At 39.6% G+C, this 16,945-nt stretch overlaps 1 protein-coding gene across 6 annotated transcripts in view; it reads right to left on the bottom strand.

The window, feature by feature from the left end:
• Positions 1–475: 475 nt before the first annotated feature.
• phldb3 (pleckstrin homology-like domain, family B, member 3) overlaps positions 476–16,945 on the bottom strand; it is a 31,339-nt gene continuing 14,869 nt past the window's right edge. For 4 of the 6 annotated variants that reach the window (XM_065958061.1, XM_065958062.1, XM_020652560.3 and 1 more), the window contains exons 7-15: positions 12,982–13,092; positions 11,056–11,157; positions 9,915–9,999; positions 9,159–9,318; positions 7,689–7,770; positions 7,130–7,279; positions 6,729–6,939; positions 5,734–5,819; positions 476–3,571 (exon numbers count right to left, since the gene is read on the bottom strand). In XM_065958061.1, the coding sequence (XP_065814133.1) occupies positions 3,437–3,571; positions 5,734–5,819; positions 6,729–6,939; positions 7,130–7,279; positions 7,689–7,770; positions 9,159–9,318; positions 9,915–9,999; positions 11,056–11,157; positions 12,982–13,092 (1,122 nt within the window). In that variant the 3' untranslated portion in view covers positions 476–3,436. The remainder of the gene's footprint in view (positions 3,572–5,733; positions 5,820–6,728; positions 6,940–7,129; positions 7,280–7,688; positions 7,771–9,158; positions 9,319–9,914; positions 10,000–11,055; positions 11,158–12,981; positions 13,093–16,945) is intronic. The other 2 variants (XM_020652562.3, XM_020652563.3) reach the window with 1 other exon arrangement.

The raw sequence follows: 16,945 nt of genomic DNA, 5'->3' as shown, positions 1-16,945 counted from the left end.
CACCTGAAACCTACAAAAGGACATCAAGGAGGAAAGAAAGGGAAAATGTGTTTTATTAAATAATATTATTTTACTGTGGAAACATGAAGAAATCTAAATGAAGAATGAAATATACACTCCCATCCCCCTCTATACCATTTTTTAAGGCCGGCAGTGTCGGCACCCGGCTGTTTAACAAGAGTCTGGTTCTGCTCGACGTTTCTGCCTCTTAAAGGAACTTTTTTCTTACCTCTGTAACTTTGCAAAATGTTGCTGAGTGCTCATGATGGATTAACGTTGGGACTTTGTAATATAGCAATAAGGTATTTCACCTGCTCTTTTGTGAAGTGTCTCCAGATAACATTACTCATGAATTGGTGCTATACAAAGATTGATGGATTTATTGACTCCATCCCCATCCTTTGTTTTTGCTTAGTCTGTTTTTAAAGTCCCAAATAATGATACAAAAAAAAGAGAGAGAGCAAACTAAAACAAATACTTTTTGAATAAAAATTTAATAGTGCGTTCAACACAGTGTATGCCTTCATTTATTTGCATATCAAACCAACCCATATAACTTATTTCATGAAAATTAAATTTATGTTATTGTAAAAATGAGAGTATGGACATAACAGTGGAAACATGAGACAATGTAAAGCAACCAAATACAAATAATTACCCAGAGCTCTGTGAGCGTCTCATACAGGATGTCAATCACTGGACTGAGTATTTGATTTCATTATATTGAACAAGTGTTGCTGCTATGATGTCCATCCCCCGTTGCTGTGTGCAGGGATTAAAGCAAACATCGTTTGAAAGAGGAGCTTGTTTCAAAGAATGTTTTTCTAAATATGAAATTAGTCTTAAATTGTGGGGAAACAGAGTCGACCTCATGGCGGCTTTCAACATATCTGTGGTTGTAAAGGTCAACAGGATGAAAGTTCAGTTGTTGTAGAACAGACCAAAATTAATATTAAAGCCCATAGATCATCTAAAAAAGTAAACTAGACCATCAGAGAACACACTGATTATCTCTATAGAGTCACTTTTAATGCCCACACAAAGTGTCGCAGGGTAGGTGTCAGACGAGGACACTAAACGCGAGCTGCAGGGACAGACTCTGTTTACATTTCCCTCAGCAGAGAGTCACAGTCTGAGTTATATTTGGACTCTTAAAGAACAGCAGCACGAGATTTTTAAGTACATTACTTACACATGAACAACAAAAGATCAGCAAAGAGATAAAAGGTGCCACTCCGAGGTCGCCAACATCGATGAAAGCTGAGAGTTTCACATGAGCTTTAATTAAAAGTTCAAAGTAAAAGCATCAAATGGTGCTTTAATGTAGCAAAAGAAGAATGACTCTTTATGCAGGAGGCCACCTTCAGAATACAATATGTCAAATTGTATTTCTGTAATTATTACAGCAATAATCATTGTTTCAATGTTGCAGCTGGTAATGGAGGAGCTTGTTTACATATATTCAATATTTTGTAACTCAACATCATCCTACTGAGCTTGTGAATTTCCCCAGACAACAAATTAAGTCTCATTTACTCCAGAAATATCACCCAAGAGGGGAGGGTTGTGGGTAAAAAAGAGAAGTACTGCATATGTGCAGGTTTGTCTTTTCTCTTATGTGTATACTTTTACAGAGCAATGAATTGCTTCTACTAAATTTACAAGATGATGTACACCTGCATTTTGTTAAAAAAAAATTAAAAGTCGGTCACAAAAAAAAAAGAAATATCACACAAGAGGGAGTGCTGTTGTTGTGAATATCAGCCCCGCTGTGATTCAGTAATACACACAGATATATCACGCAGATATTAATACTTGTAACAGCGCTCCCCTCTCATGTGACATTAGTTTAATCCAACAGTTCTACATTAAGCATTAAGTCGTTAATTAGAAACAAAACTGCAAAATTTGGCACCATTAACACAACCAGCTCTGCAAAGTTGATACCTTGAGTTGCTTTTTTGGCCTCTTCCGAGTCTGAGGTAAATCCTTTTTTTTTTTTTTTTTTATATCCTAGAAAAATACTGTTTGCTGTATCATACTAGGCTAAATTCAGACTGATACAAAGTGAAGAGCACTTGTGAAGTTGTACTGTACATCAGCGCTCATTGAACGCCTCCTGTTCAATGGATTACTTGGTATGAACTTCCTGTTGTATAGAAAATCTAAATCTATCTTCATAAATGATTTAGTGTTGTTATTCTGATAAGTATTCAGTTACTACAGCTTTCATAAGAAACCTAGTGTAGCGACAAGCAACAATATGTGCCTCTGAGAATAGACTAGAAATAGACTTCAGTAGAAGTTAATTATAAGAGGCAGAAAATAGAAATCCCCCCTCAGTAAACGTACCTGTAAAAGTACTTAAGTACAGTACTTGAGTTAATGTGCTTAGTTACCTTACACCACAGAGTTGAAAACACGCCAAAAGTAAAGCTATTGATAGTTCATCTCGTATATTTAATGTCAGCACGGTGGGTTTAAACGGACTAGTGTAACCGTGGGTTATTTCACGCTGTTTCTGTTGATACTCAGGTGTAACACCTGTTGTGAGGACGTCTGCACACACACACACACACACACATCGTGTTTCTAGAAGCTCTTATTTACTCTGGCGGCAGGTAGGCTCCTTAAACGTGTCCACCGGCAAACTCTTACCAAGTCACGAGCAATCATTCACCTGTGATTCACCTGGGATTCACAAACTAAGTGTTGTCATGATGTAGCCTCCAAACATTAAAGCGAGCAGTGCGCGTTAATGTTTGCTACGGCAATGAAGCTTTTTTTATTTACCGAGGGCAGAAGGTGTCTTCCAGCGGGCGTCACGTCGAAGACGAGATGAAGGATCTGATTGGCACATCGACATCAAACAGAAATTGAAAACTTGCGCCTATGCTACAGGATTCACGTGAAGGAGCTGGCTGACAGTAAAAACTGCGATTTGCAGGCAACGTTATGACACTCTGCTCCCTTTGATTTATTTTGTCCCGCCGGATAGACACTGATGAAAACATCAATCCAATTATCAAATTGACGAACTTTAATCCCTGCACAGTGAGCTGTAGTGAAGTCCACACGAGTCAGGCTTTAACGTCGTGTAATGACATTGCACGCTGTAATGGCGGACTCTGACCAGCAGGGGGAGGTCAGACTCAAAGAGTGACTCCCGGTAACAGGCATCCAGTGAACCTCGTCTCCACTAAAGCGTCACTCCCTTCAGTAACGAGTTCCCCCCTGCTGTGTTCCGGAGTCCCAGGACCCAGAGCACCTCCGTTTAAGTCTCCCACACGAAACCCACATTCCTGAGTCCAGGTAGAGAACGAGTCCCTGAGGTGTTTTCTCAGCCACACCAAGCCCCTCGCACAGGGCGACAGAATCGCTAAAATGTCTCAGTAGCTCTTCCTCAAGGATTAAAACAGTCACACGAGCCCGGAGGTCAATATCGACTGTGCTCATCTGTTGCCGTGACGATGACATCCATCCAAATCCGCATGGATACTGCATTGGAAGCCACCAGAAAGAAAAGACGGTCGTACGTCTTCACACAGAATGTAAGGGTGGGCCGAGGAGACTGAAAAGAAGAGACAGACAACACAGACATGTAATGTCATGATAACAAGAGTGAAGAGATTTGTGTTCCTAAAGTTCAGATTTATTACAACAGTTCCTTTGAAGCTCTTTTATTACCTGCTTTAATCCCAGTAAACATCTTGCAGAAGTTTTATTTCTGTCAGTAATATGATTAAGGTGTCATGTTGGAAATGAATGCATCATCATCCACTTTACTTACTTCCGATCCAGTTTATCATGCATCTCTTGTTTTCATTACCAGCACAATAAAAACCTTACTCATCACTGCATGCTTTATGATTTGTGGGTAAGACATCATTAACAATGAGCAGACGACAGCACTGGTATATCTTCATTTACAAAGCCATTCTGGGAAATCTGCCAGCTCACGTCTTAATTTCAGCTCTACTGGGCACCAGTTAAACACTCAGGATACAGCGAAGAGTGAGCAATTCTGTAACAGATCTGACCATGGCTGCCTTTTTCTTGAAATGCACCTTGGGCATGGAATCCTCTTCAGAAAGAGCTGGTGTCACACTGTGAACAACATGGACACAGAAGCATGTTGTTGTTTTTCTTAAAAGGCCACTGTTCATTTGAATGCCTGTTTTCAATTGTTGTAATTGTGTGGCTGCTATCTTGGTCAGGTCTCTCTTGTGAAATATATTTTTTAATCTCAATGGGACTTCCTGGTTGGACATGGGCTGAAAACAATATTTCATTAATTATATGTTGCTCATGAGAAAGTTTCACACGCGCACAAGAATGAACAAAGGCGATACTTTACATAAGACACTTTCTCGTCCTCGCGAGATAGTTTCTGGTGATCATGAGATTAAAATACTTATTTACCAAGTATCATTTCTATCTTCAAATTTAAGAAGTATCATCCTGAAATGAACTTAAACCATCAAAAGTGACCTAGTGATAACCTAAAGAGTGACCTTTAACAAGTACTTCAATGTGAACTAAAGCACACTTTCCACAGCGTGCTCTGGGTGATAGATGAGGAAATAGTATTGACAGGGTTTCTCAGGGTAATTGTAATGTCATGGTAAACCTATAGTGTCATGTGACATGTTATTTAACACCTGAGACCGATTAACCTCCACTCAGCAGATCTTGTGTAACCGGACACCTGCCTTTGATTTCTAATTCAATAATTATAGAGATCGTCTGTGTCTTTTAAATCCCACACGAATCATCCAGGTCTATAATCTGTCCACTGACCCGTCTGGGAAAACAGAGCGACCTCAAATCATTAGAATCATCTTTATGTCATTTAAAGAACAACACAAGAGGAGTTTGTTCTAACACCACATGAAGTCCAAAAGTACTAAAGTGAATTCTTCTAGAGACAAATCACAACACTAAAAAGATCAAAGTGAAGACCTCCAAAAATGTTCTTTTAATAAAACCACTGTCTTTAAAAATAGAGTCCATGGCGGTCATGCATGTTGGTCTGTTGTCAAAAACAACAACAACAACAACAACAACAACAACCACCACATGACACCAAACCCCAGTTGACTTTTCATAGATTTTAAAGATGCAGTACCTGGACACACACATGTCTGAACATGATACATTCTTGATATATTGATTTGTACAGTTGTATGGGGCCTTATTTATCTTACCTGTGCGCTTAAATAAATTATGTGTTCCAGTTCTTTCTTTGGATCCTGCCTGAGAGTTATATCTCTGAAAGTCTAAGGTCAAACATGGCGCTGCCCGGCTGGCAACTCGTGTACCTGCTCTTACGTTCTGTCTTTTGAGTGTGATGTGTTTTGATGGGGAGGCGAGGATTTCTGAGTCTGTAATGCGAGATAATTTTCCGCGCAAACGGACAATAAAGTGTTCTCTTATCTCTTCTCTGAGAGCGCTGACCTCCATTTGTAGAGCGGCTGAAGTGCAATAGTTTGCTTCTACTCTGCTTTTATTTAATTGTTTACTTCCTCTCACATTATGTTCTGTTTTAACTGTGAAACCTTGCTTGTTTAAATAAAGTTCTTATAATGTGTCAGACTTGAAGCGAACTTCATTTTTCTCATGACAAATGGCTGTAAATTCAGTTTATTAAATGTTTCCCGGGCAGATTCAATGACCAGGGATTTAAACTCAGTATCATTCATTTTCATGTTGTTTCAGTGTTTGAGAACTCACAGAAGTGGCTGTTCGTAGATGGTCGTAGTAAACTTCTTCTATGGCCTGAAAGTAAATGACTCCCTTTAGCTTCCTCTCGTCACACTCTGCAGGAAAGGAAGAGGGAAGAGAAACATGCGGTTCATTAGGAAACAAAGATCTTATTCAAGTCACTGAAGTCATCAGTTCTCTGTCACTTTATGAGAATTTAATTTCATTTTTTATTATATTACAAAATAGACTGTACATCAAAGTAAAGACCGATAGAAGCTTAAAAGTATAAATTCATTACACGGCTGTGTTAAATCTGATTGGCCAATTACGCATAGCAACAGTCTAGTTGAGAAGAACAAAACGTTACTAAGTGAAGCAGACGGTTGCTAGGTACGCAGCTCTTATCACAGGACTAACTCTGATCATGTCAATCCGCTGAAAGCAGTCCGCTTAATTAGACTTTGGTCTGTGTACTGTGGGGAAAAGGAGAAAGAAGAGGGTAACAGCGGATAAAAAGATTTAAAAACTGAACGCTAGGACAGAGAAATCTACAAAACTAAAGATAAAGTTAACACACGACTAACACATGTGCTACGGGATACGGTGAGGAAGACTGATGAATGGAAAAGCCTCAGACATAACGAGGCAGAAAAACTCAATCAGGTGCTGTGCTGATTCATGTGGACCTCTTACCCTCGTCTCACTTCACCATCTGCAGAAATACTCAGTGTAAAGTTCATAATGAAAGCTAGTTTAGCTCATTTTTAAAAAGGCTACAGAGGTTACCGTTGCTATGGACGCAGCTCCAACTGTAGATTCCAACAGACTTTTTATTAAGCAGAAGAAATAAATCTTTTTAAATCAATAAGATAATTGTGTAGAATTATTGATTTTATTTAGTAAGTAGCCGTGTAATGAAAACACCTGACTTTACTTTAGGGATCTAGTGAGACACACAGGGCTTTCATATGCAAACACACAGTCAGTATTTGCACACACACCCCTCTCCCAGCCAGTCTGACCTGTATAGTAAGCTAGTCGTCTGTGGTCCATGTCAAACAGGAACCACCTTTTCTTCCAGGTCTTCACCCTCCCCCCTCGTTTGGTCAGGAAGCCTGCACAGCGTCGAGGCGTCAGCCGAAGGTCTGTGCAGGCGGCTACTCCGTGACCCAGAGTCTCCAGGTGTGACCGCAGGTCGAAGTTAGGGGAGAGGAAGAGAGGCAGGCTGCGCTGCTGGAGGGACAAACTGAGTTTAGATTTAGGCTAAAAGAGGAACTTTAGTTTTACATGGAAATCTGAGGAAACATTAAACTCATCAATCAGCTCCTGTTTTAATGGTCACATATTTTTAAGGATTTCTGGTGAGATCAGATAAAACAGATTGATCTTAAACATGGCTTCATTGTAGATACTTCCAACATACCTCCGGGGACTTCACGGGAGAACTGGCCTTTGGTTCCTCCTTTGGTTCTGGCTCTGGACTATGTGGGGTCTCAGCTTCGACTGGCTCTTTTCTGGGAGAGTTTAATTCTCTTTGCCTTCTCTCGTACAACAACACCCGCTTTCGCTCTTCCTGGTTGCACACACAAATCAGAGAAAATCACTAAACTATTCCAAAATATTTTATGAGCCTTTTCAAGGGTAACAAGCAACAGAGATGTTTTTTTCAATGGACTGCTTGATGTTTGTGTTTTTAAAAAAGACAGCTGGCAGCAAAATGCACACTGAAAGCATCCCTTCACTTCCCTAGTTCAACTCTTACACACTCATGTTCACACTCATATGGCTTCACATTTTTCTGTCTTGGTATTTAACCATGCTTCAAATATGCATAACAAACATTCACACATCTGGTGGCTGTTTTCTGAAAGCGTCATGTGTGAGCAGGATGGGTGTCCGTGATCGGACAGCCGTGTCTAATGCAGGGTGTCGCGGGTGATTAGAGGTGTCAGTGAATGTTTTTCCCACAGCAGGTGACTCACCCGCTCTCTGAGCAGCCTCTCTTTCTCGGCTTTGGCTTCTCTCAGTTTCTTCTCGATCTCCACCAGATCGAACAGAGACGGGCTGAGAGATTAAGAAGTCATATTCATCTGGTAACTCAGAGATTTAGATACAAAATACATTTACATACAGTTTTAACTGTGCAGCTCCTGAGAAACAAAGAATAAACACATTTGTACAGACAACAAAATTGCAAATAAACCTAACAAACTTTTGAACAACATTAACAAGAGGTCAAAATGCTCCAGCAACACTTGTGGTAAGAAGATTAACTTTATTAACAATTTAGACCGACGCGTTTCGGCTCGTGGCCTTCATCAGGGTCATCCTGAACAACATTAACAACAAATAAAACAACCAACAATGCTCCAAAAGAGGCCAAACCAGAAGGATATTCTACAACATACCCAGGGTTTCTTTTGGATATCTGGCTTCACTCACCCTGACAAAAGAGATCCCACTAAGTGGTCCCATAAGGCTGGTTATCAACCTCAACCAGTCTGCTGTCAGCAGATGATGTTTCTCAACACAAACTGATATTACAAGATGTAAAGAATTTAAACTCATAGTCCAGATTAAAATCACACAGCTGCAGAGACAAATGCAGGAAGAAAAAGACTGTGAAGGTGCAAGTGCGTGCCTATAATGTCAATCACCATAAGTGCACAATATCTGAATATAATAACTCCTGTTTATTCCCTTGAATTAATTATTTGCTCATATGTGGTGTTTATGACGGTTTTAGATGTCATATTTCAGCTTCAGCCGGACGTATACAGAGCGATATGTGGCTTATGTGGCAAACGTAGTTAAAAGTAGTTAGTATGCTTATTTTTATGTCTTAATATGTACAAAAAGGAGAAGCATTCAGTACTTTGATTAGTCTCTGTTGTAGAATGATCACTGTAAATCTTTAATTATGTCTTTCACGATTATATATTTTATATGAACAATCATACAGGAAACACAGCATTATATGTTTGACCCATTTAAACAATAATAACTTGTCAACCTTTATTCCCTTCATTTTCAGTGTGCTCACTTTCAGTTTTAGCTCTGATTAGGATGCTTTCGATTATATTCTTAAATATATTTTCAATTTCCTGTTTTTGTTGCCCTATCAGATTTTTTTAGTAGCGATTTCATGATTAAAATGACCAGATTACCAGACGAAACATGGTCTGCGTCTTTGCTGGGTGAATGCTGTTATAACTAACAGGATTTCTCTCAAAATCTAAGAAAATAAGAAAAAATTATCCAATAAACTGGAATAATCTTTTAAAGTACTGTAGCTGCACCTTACATAAAAACGGGTCCGTTGCACCTTTTAAGTATGAACAATAAAAAATACATCCCTGCCTTTACTGTTGCATGCATCGGCGAAATAAATCAAACCGAAAAGTCTCCCTCTTTTAGAGAGTGTTCATCAAACCAGCGGGGCAGTAACTGACCTGGCAGCACGGGAGCTTGTCGTACTGTTGCAGGGAGTGATGAGCCCTCCACCGTTGCTGGTCCCTGGTCTGTATATGCTGCTGTGCCCGTTGCTGAGCCTGTGGGAAGGATGGGGAGACTTGAAAGCCTCTGGGCTGTCTGGAAGCGTCCTCACCAACCCTGAGAGAGGAAGGTAACAGAGGCAGACAAGGAAACGTCAAGGCTAATACGCATTTGTTGAAAATGTGGATAAACAATTTGTGCAAATGATTGCCATGTCTAGAGATAATATGAGTTGTAATGTGCTTTTTATGTGTTTTAATGCATTTCAAAGTGTTTTTTAATAGGTTTTTATGTACCTTTCTGCGTACCTTTTTATTTCTGCTTTTGTACTAAAAAAGGAAAGGCGAGGACACACACAAGACTTGACACGGCCTTGTAGGTCAGGCTGCTCTGACATTTGGTGACATATAGGTGTGTGTGTGTGTGTGTGTGTGTGTGTGTGTGTGTGTGTGTGTGTGAAAAAGTTTAGGCTTTGGTTAATGTGAGCTCCTCTGGCTCATCCGGTCCGTACAGGTAAATCCTGCTTTCCACCAACGCTTAAACAACCTGCAGTCTCTACTGACACACCTTTGATTTGACTAAAAGGGAGGGAACTGAGCAAACAGTCGCCACAAAATGAGGACATGAGCGCAGAGAGAGGGTTTATTGTTCTATCCCATGGTGATCTCAGCATGAACAATCAAGACCACAATAAGAAAGTCATCAAAGCTCACCCTGTACTGAGAGCGGTCGGTCGTTTGGTCGGTTTCGATTCGAGCTCCGTCTCCTGGGCAAACTGGCAGAATCTTTGCCATGGTCCTACGACACAAAATGAAAACGAGGCATGTATGAGCTGCTGAAAAAACTTCATTTTCAATATTTTGTGTTTAATTACTCTCATGAATTTACTCTTGACATATTAAATATTGAAGACGTTCCCTCAATGACCCTGTGTATTTAAACAAAGGTTCAATGACTGAATTAAATCGTATTTCTCTGAGCTAAAACAGTAAAGTGATTATGATACATTTCTACCTTTATATAGTTTAAATCAGCAATTATCATTGCTATATTTCACATTTAAGATATTTTCAAGCCCTACTGCTAAATATTTGAAGGATCATGTCGCTCTAATGATAATGTTTTCAGGTAATAACAAACATTTAATTCTAATCCCATGCTAAAAAGGGCTTTACATATGAAAATAAAAATAAAAACAGAAATAATAAATATTAGTAATAATAAATATAATAAAGTCATGACAATAAAAAAAATCCTGAATCTCAAACAAGCGAGATGTACTCCAACAAGTAGTGGTGTAACAGTATTTGTATTCGTCCTGAATGTTCAGACTTCAGGTTCAGAGCATGCTTTTTTTTGTTGAATATTCAATACACTAAAGACTGTCACACAAAGACACAAGATGGAACAAACTGTAACCTGTACCACAGTCAGCTCTCATTAAATTAGAAATATGACTCTGAAACTTTATCTCGCTTTTTTCCCGTTAAACCGAAATCAAACCGAACCATGACCCTAAATCGAGGTACGAACCGAACGGTGACCTCTGTGGATCTTTATACCCTGAGCAACAAGTGAAGCAATACATAGAAAAACTGCACACAAAGACACAAAATGTAGATCAATGAGAAAGATTATCTTTCAAAAATGTGGTTTAAAACTGTTTTTAAGAGGTTATTTTAAAAGTAGCGTTTAAAGACTTAAAAACCATGAATATCTATGAATTTTAGATGAGCAGTCAAACAAAGAACTAAAATCCAACTTCTGCTGAGAAAATAAATGGCAAACTGTTCGATAAAAACTGTCATTTTTGTTGTTCGACACGCGCTGTAACCATGGCAACATGCTGCTTACCTGAGGAGGCTTGTGAACTGTCAGAGGGGAGAGTGACATCATGCAGGGGGCGGAGCCGGTGACGTTCGACCAATCAGTGAGCGGCTTCTTCTCTCTGAGAACCTGTCGGACCAGATAACGTTTTCATTTGAAATTCAGTTTCATGAATGTGATGAAGCAGAGCGGTGAGACACAAATACAGCACAAACAGATAAATACACGAAACAAGTTCACACAGAGCAGCAGAAAAGAACAGAGACTGAGAGACTGATGAAACCCGCCGCGTTCAACATACCACATCTGACTGAGAATGAAAACTGCCACTGCCACGGGGGATCCTAATGAGTTAAAAAAAATTATCATTCCCTCACTATCTTTCCCTCTAACCCTCCCTTCCCTGCTTGACTCACAAACACATGAGCAATTCAGACGCCGCATGCCGTCCACAGTTTAACCCTTATCTGTCTCCTCCCTGCTCCACACTAACACATGCTGACGGGGAATGTGTGAACAGGGAAGATTTAAAGCACACTTTCTGACCTTTTGTTTTCTTCTCCATTCGGTGAAATCGACTACAAGCGCTTCTTTTATTCAAGCTTGATACAATCAGACTCAATGTTCATAAACCTTCTGCTGAGTCCGTTTGCTCTCTGTCATGAAGTTTAAAGTTCTCTGACAGAAGTGAAGCACATCCTGTCATATTGTAGTTGTACATGCTGCTGGTCATGCTGCCTGAACTGTCTCGTCCGTCTCTCCTCCTCTGTGCTGCCACTCCCTTCAGCCCTCCCTCCAGCTGTTCCTGTTCTCTCATTTAGAGGAGCCTGTGATCTAAACGTTACACTAATTTTTCTGAAAAACACAAATTTAACAGCTGTCATCTGTGCCGATCGATTTAATCCCTTCTTTTTTTTTTTAAAGCTTACCGCTTGTTGAAGTGATGTGGAACTTCTCCCAGCTTTCCTTCTCTCCCTCTCACACATCCACACACACTCACATGTACACACACATTCACAAAAGCAGCACCCTCCCTCCTTTTGCTTACTCCTCCCTCTATCCTTCCCTTCCCTTCCTCCAGCATGAGTTAAGCTCTCTCTCTCTCTCTATGTCTCTCTATGTTTGATTTGTTTATTCCTCGTCTACACGTTCTCCTCTCCTCAGTTAAACTGGCGCTGTCTTATCAAAGTCTTATCAAAGTCAAAACTACAGTTTAGTTAGCAGCAGAATGTATCACATACTTTAGTAGATAAGTATTCATAATCAACTCTGATAGCACATGGCAGCGTGTGGGCTGTCCTCTAAATAAGTGGTTCTGAACTGGTCAAGCCTCAGGACCCACAAACAACTCCTTCATGAACAATCACAACCGCAAAGATCTGATACAATCAACAATTCAACCAATGAGATTTATCTAATGAAAAATTGTGCCGTTTGGACCTCAGACGGTTTAGAGAACATGTGACAGAACAAGGAAACGCAACAAAACAAAAATGTTTAAAAAGGGCTTCATAGACTTTTTGACACAAATTTATTTTCCACTATAAATGTATACATGTTCTGCATTAATGGCAAAGGCAAAGGCCTGATGAAGATCCTTTGGATTGAAACCTTGCCCTGTTTAAAATAAAGTTGCTCATTCGTAGCTGAAAAGTGTGAGGACCTTTCTTTTTTTTCTGCAATGTTTTGACCTGCACCTGTATGCTATTTTGCTTGGATGTGCGCACACTAGTTATTTTCTCTGTATCAAAGGCAAGCAAACATTACATTGGTCTCAGTGTGAGTTGAAAGTTGAAAAGCACTTTGCGGTATAGGTGAGGATTCATTTCTGATACAACCAGAAGAATTTCATAAGTAGCAGCTGTCAATGACCACTGACTGAACCATCAGAATAAAACATTGTTTTTTGTAGTATTCCCAGTTGTGGTACAAATGATCATAAATCCTTCTTACTGTCTGAGTTGTGTGGACGAGTTCTCTCTTCTCTTTCCTCAGGGCGTTCAGCTCCCTCTCCTTCTGCCTCTCCATCTCCTTCAGCTGCCTCTCCAAATGCTGGACTCGCTCCTGAGAATTAAAAACATGATTCCCTTCAGTCTTGACTGCGTGTGTGTGGTTCTTTCTCCTCAAAACAAGCGTTGTTTGCTGTCTGTGATTCATTTTCTGGCCCGAGTTTTCTTAATCTTTTTTATTGTGCCGTGATGTAATATTGGGTAAAGTATCCCTGTTGTGACCGTGTGAGTGTGTGTGAGTGTGTGTGTGTGGTATGAGTGAATGCAGAGATGATCTCCTCAGCTGAGACACAATGCAAATCAAACGTCCACTTTGCAAGTTAATGAGACACAGGAGAGACACGTGACAGCCAGGCAGAGAGGGAAACTAAAAGAAACGATGGACTGATATTTAATCAGCAGCTAAGGGACAGTTACAGCACACATTCTGAAGACAGACAGACAGACAGATAGACAGACAGATAGACAGACAGACAGATAGACAGACACGAGCTGTCATATGCAGCTGAGTCAACTACCATCCCTCTCACACAACCACTCACTTCATCTCTTTCACTCCTCCTCTTACATACTCGAGCTGACTGAGGAACAATCCTGTACTGTTTTCACTTTCTGTTGTCTTTACTCATAAAATCTTGTGATAACTGTCATGGTAATGAAAAGCCAGCACTTTAAATATTTTTTTTCCAGGATGTAATCAAAGATCTTCAGTTAATAAAATATATACATAAGTAATAAGAGGAGTGTTACTTGTTTTGAGTCATAACAAGAGAGATTGATCATTACCTTTAGGTAGCAGAAAAGGTGTTAGCAAAGCTACTTTTAGCATAATTTCCCACCCAAGTTTAACTAAATGTCTGTCAGACTGTGGAGCCAGACTTAAAGGTTCAATCAACGGCTGCTAGAAGATTAAATAAATAAGAAATTCTGGTCCCTACAGGGTGAATGCTTTCGTCTTTAGTTGACTTTCACTCAAATGTCACAACAAATGTGTTTACGTGGACTTTACGTGGTATTCAGTTTTGATCTGGTTTTTAAGTACACAGTTTTTTTGTTTGTGCATATAAACAGCATATCCCGACATGAAAGAAATCTGATTTTTGCAACCTGGTTAACTCTAAAAACAGGATACTGTGGCATGTATATGCTTTACAACAGTTTCTGACAGGTGCCGACTTCCTGCTCAGGTGTGGCCTCAGCCAAGTGACGTATCGGCAAAACAAACATGGTGGCGGCAACATGACACTCTGACACAAGCCAGAGGAGAGGACGTGTTTAATATTTGCTGTCATGCTTTTCTTCTGTTGCTGGAGATGAGGTGAATACGCCATGTCTGCAACATGATGCTGGCATATAATGGAGCTAAGCTAGCAATAAGCCACAGTCTCATATTTCTCAGATTTGAGAGTGTATGTGTTGTATAATAAACATCACAGGCACCTGCGCAGATAAGATGCAGGAATCAGAAACCAGGATATCAGTATACAAGTATATGAATAACCAGGTTTCTATGTGTGCCTGTAAACGTCATATCCTGAATATGATAAAAACTGGGATAAGGCTAATAACTGGGACACTTAAGTCCATGTAAACACACTGGATTATGCTTTCATTTTTCTAATGGGGGATACTTGATAAACCTTTAGTTTCTAATTGTTCATCTTTTGTTATTTTATGCTCCTACCTGTAATATCATAACCCGACTCCTAGAGGGGGAACTTATGATCACCAGTCTGTCTGTCCTGCATGACATAATTATTTAACATCCTCGAGGCAAAGTGCCGAAGAAGATGAGCTCTCAGGCTAAGTTTAGAGATTAAGTATAATCAATCAATTAATCAATTGATTGTTATTTTCATTGTGCTCAATCTCAACAAAAGTCACCTCAGGACACTTCACACATAAATCCAGTCTAGACTGGACTCTTTTTTTTTTTTTTATTATTTACAAGGAGACAAGTTGATCCTCCAATGAGAAAGCAGCCGGCATCAGTGGCAGAAACCACAACCTTAAAACGGGCAGAAACCTCGAGCAAAAGTGGACTAAACTGTGTACAGATACCTGCCAGGAACCAGCTTCAATAATCAAGAAGAGAATAGACAACAGAAAACAACTCACAGGATCTAGTCCCCTCTTTAGGTATGTTATTTGTGTTGTTGTATGTAGTGTGTAGTTATAGGTATACTTAAGGGAATCAGACTGACAGACTGCATCAGTTTAATTTCACAGTCATTTATCTTATAGACTTGTTTGTAGCTTTAATAGCTGGTGTTCTTATTAAAATGAAAAACATGATGCTTTGTTTATTTTTGTTTTTTGATTTCCTATCTTTGTATGTGTGTGCTGTTAGGGTGGATTTAAAAACAAGGCAAGTACACATGACTTGATTATAATATTCACATTTTATTTTGTTTTTTAAAGTTATGTATTGGTCCATAATTGTATTTATTGGATTGGACAGCTGAAGAGAGACAGGAAATGTTGGGAGATGAGGGCGGGGGGATGACATGCAGCAAGCAGCAAGCAGCAGACGTAAAACTCGAAACCCACGGCCGAGCGTGGTTTACTACAGCCTCTGTTCATAGGCTGCGACATTGGAAATAGGGTATCTGGGGCCCCAGGTTAGAATTTTCTCTGTCACCATTATTCTCATGAGTTTGTTTGATGATGGGATAAATCTTTTGTTCTAATCGTGACCATGTGCCTGCCATGTCTGGATGGAGCTACATTACCCAATTCCTTTCTTCAAATCCAAATATGTGCAAAACTAGTAAGTCCCTGTGTTGTGAGCCTAAAAAAAACACACTTACATACATAAATATAGTTAACAGAAACTCTGTGTTGAAGTGACAGCTCACAGAATTTCTAGAGGAGCTTTACACTAACAGTCCTTTTATTCTTCAAATGATTGAATGTTGCAGCCAAATAAATTATCTGCAAGACAGAATAACACTGAAGACACACGTTCGCGACGATAACTCACCATCAGAACAAAGAGCACACTCGGGTTTAAAAGTTTCAACTGTCGAGCCTCTCTGCTCTGCTGTTAGAAAAGTAGGATTTATCACACGTGTGCTAACATCTTCCAGGTCTCTTCACATCATCGTGTGAATCCAAACTTGTTTTTTTTTACAGATTCTCTCCATCATTAAGCTGCAGTTTTAATTGTCTTTTTTTAAAATGCCTTGAATGTCCACTTTAAATCACGCTTTGTTTGAGGCTATAAAGTCAATCTTCCTTTAGAGGGCCTGAGAGGGTGTGACAGAAGAGGCCCGCTCTTTTCAAAAGTAAACAATGTCCAATCACAGGCCGTTCACTGGCGCTCTGCCTCTTAAAAACAGGTTGTACGCTCCAGGTGATGACTGGGATTAATCCTTTTCAGTTAGTGGAAAGACAGGGAACCATTACTGTTGTTTTAGTCCTCAACTGTTTTGCTTTTATTTACACCGAATATAGATCAAGAATAATTCTTTGGATTTAAATTTTTGAATCAATCTGTGAATAATAATCAGGTCATTTTTCTACCAATACCAAACACTTTAGTGCAATACAGCTTTAGCATTTAGCTAACTACAAAAGAACGAGTATCAAATATAATCAGTGTCACCGTATTCGTTTTTAAGATCATAACGATCATCCTCTTAAAATATTTCACCTCGTGTTTTTACTGTTAGCTGCTCTGCTCTGCTCCTTTAACCCTCTCTCATGGTGGCCTCTGATGTAATTAAGCGTGCTTTACGGAGTCATGTGACAGTGTCAGGGTGACGCTGGTGCGCGTGAGGTAAAGAGTTCACGCTCGTGTCAAGGCCTAACCTTAAATCAGAATCAGAATGGTGGCCTGTGGCAGAATATGAGAGTGTGTATGTTAGTGTGCATTGTAATTTAAAATATAGAAAATAGATTTATAA

This window comes from Labrus bergylta, chromosome 8 (assembly GCF_963930695.1).
Source record: "Labrus bergylta chromosome 8, fLabBer1.1, whole genome shotgun sequence".
Classification (NCBI taxonomy): Eukaryota; Metazoa; Chordata; class Actinopteri; order Labriformes; family Labridae; genus Labrus; species Labrus bergylta.
Note: the sequence above shows the minus strand (reverse complement) of the source record. Positions and strands in the feature narration are given on the sequence as shown.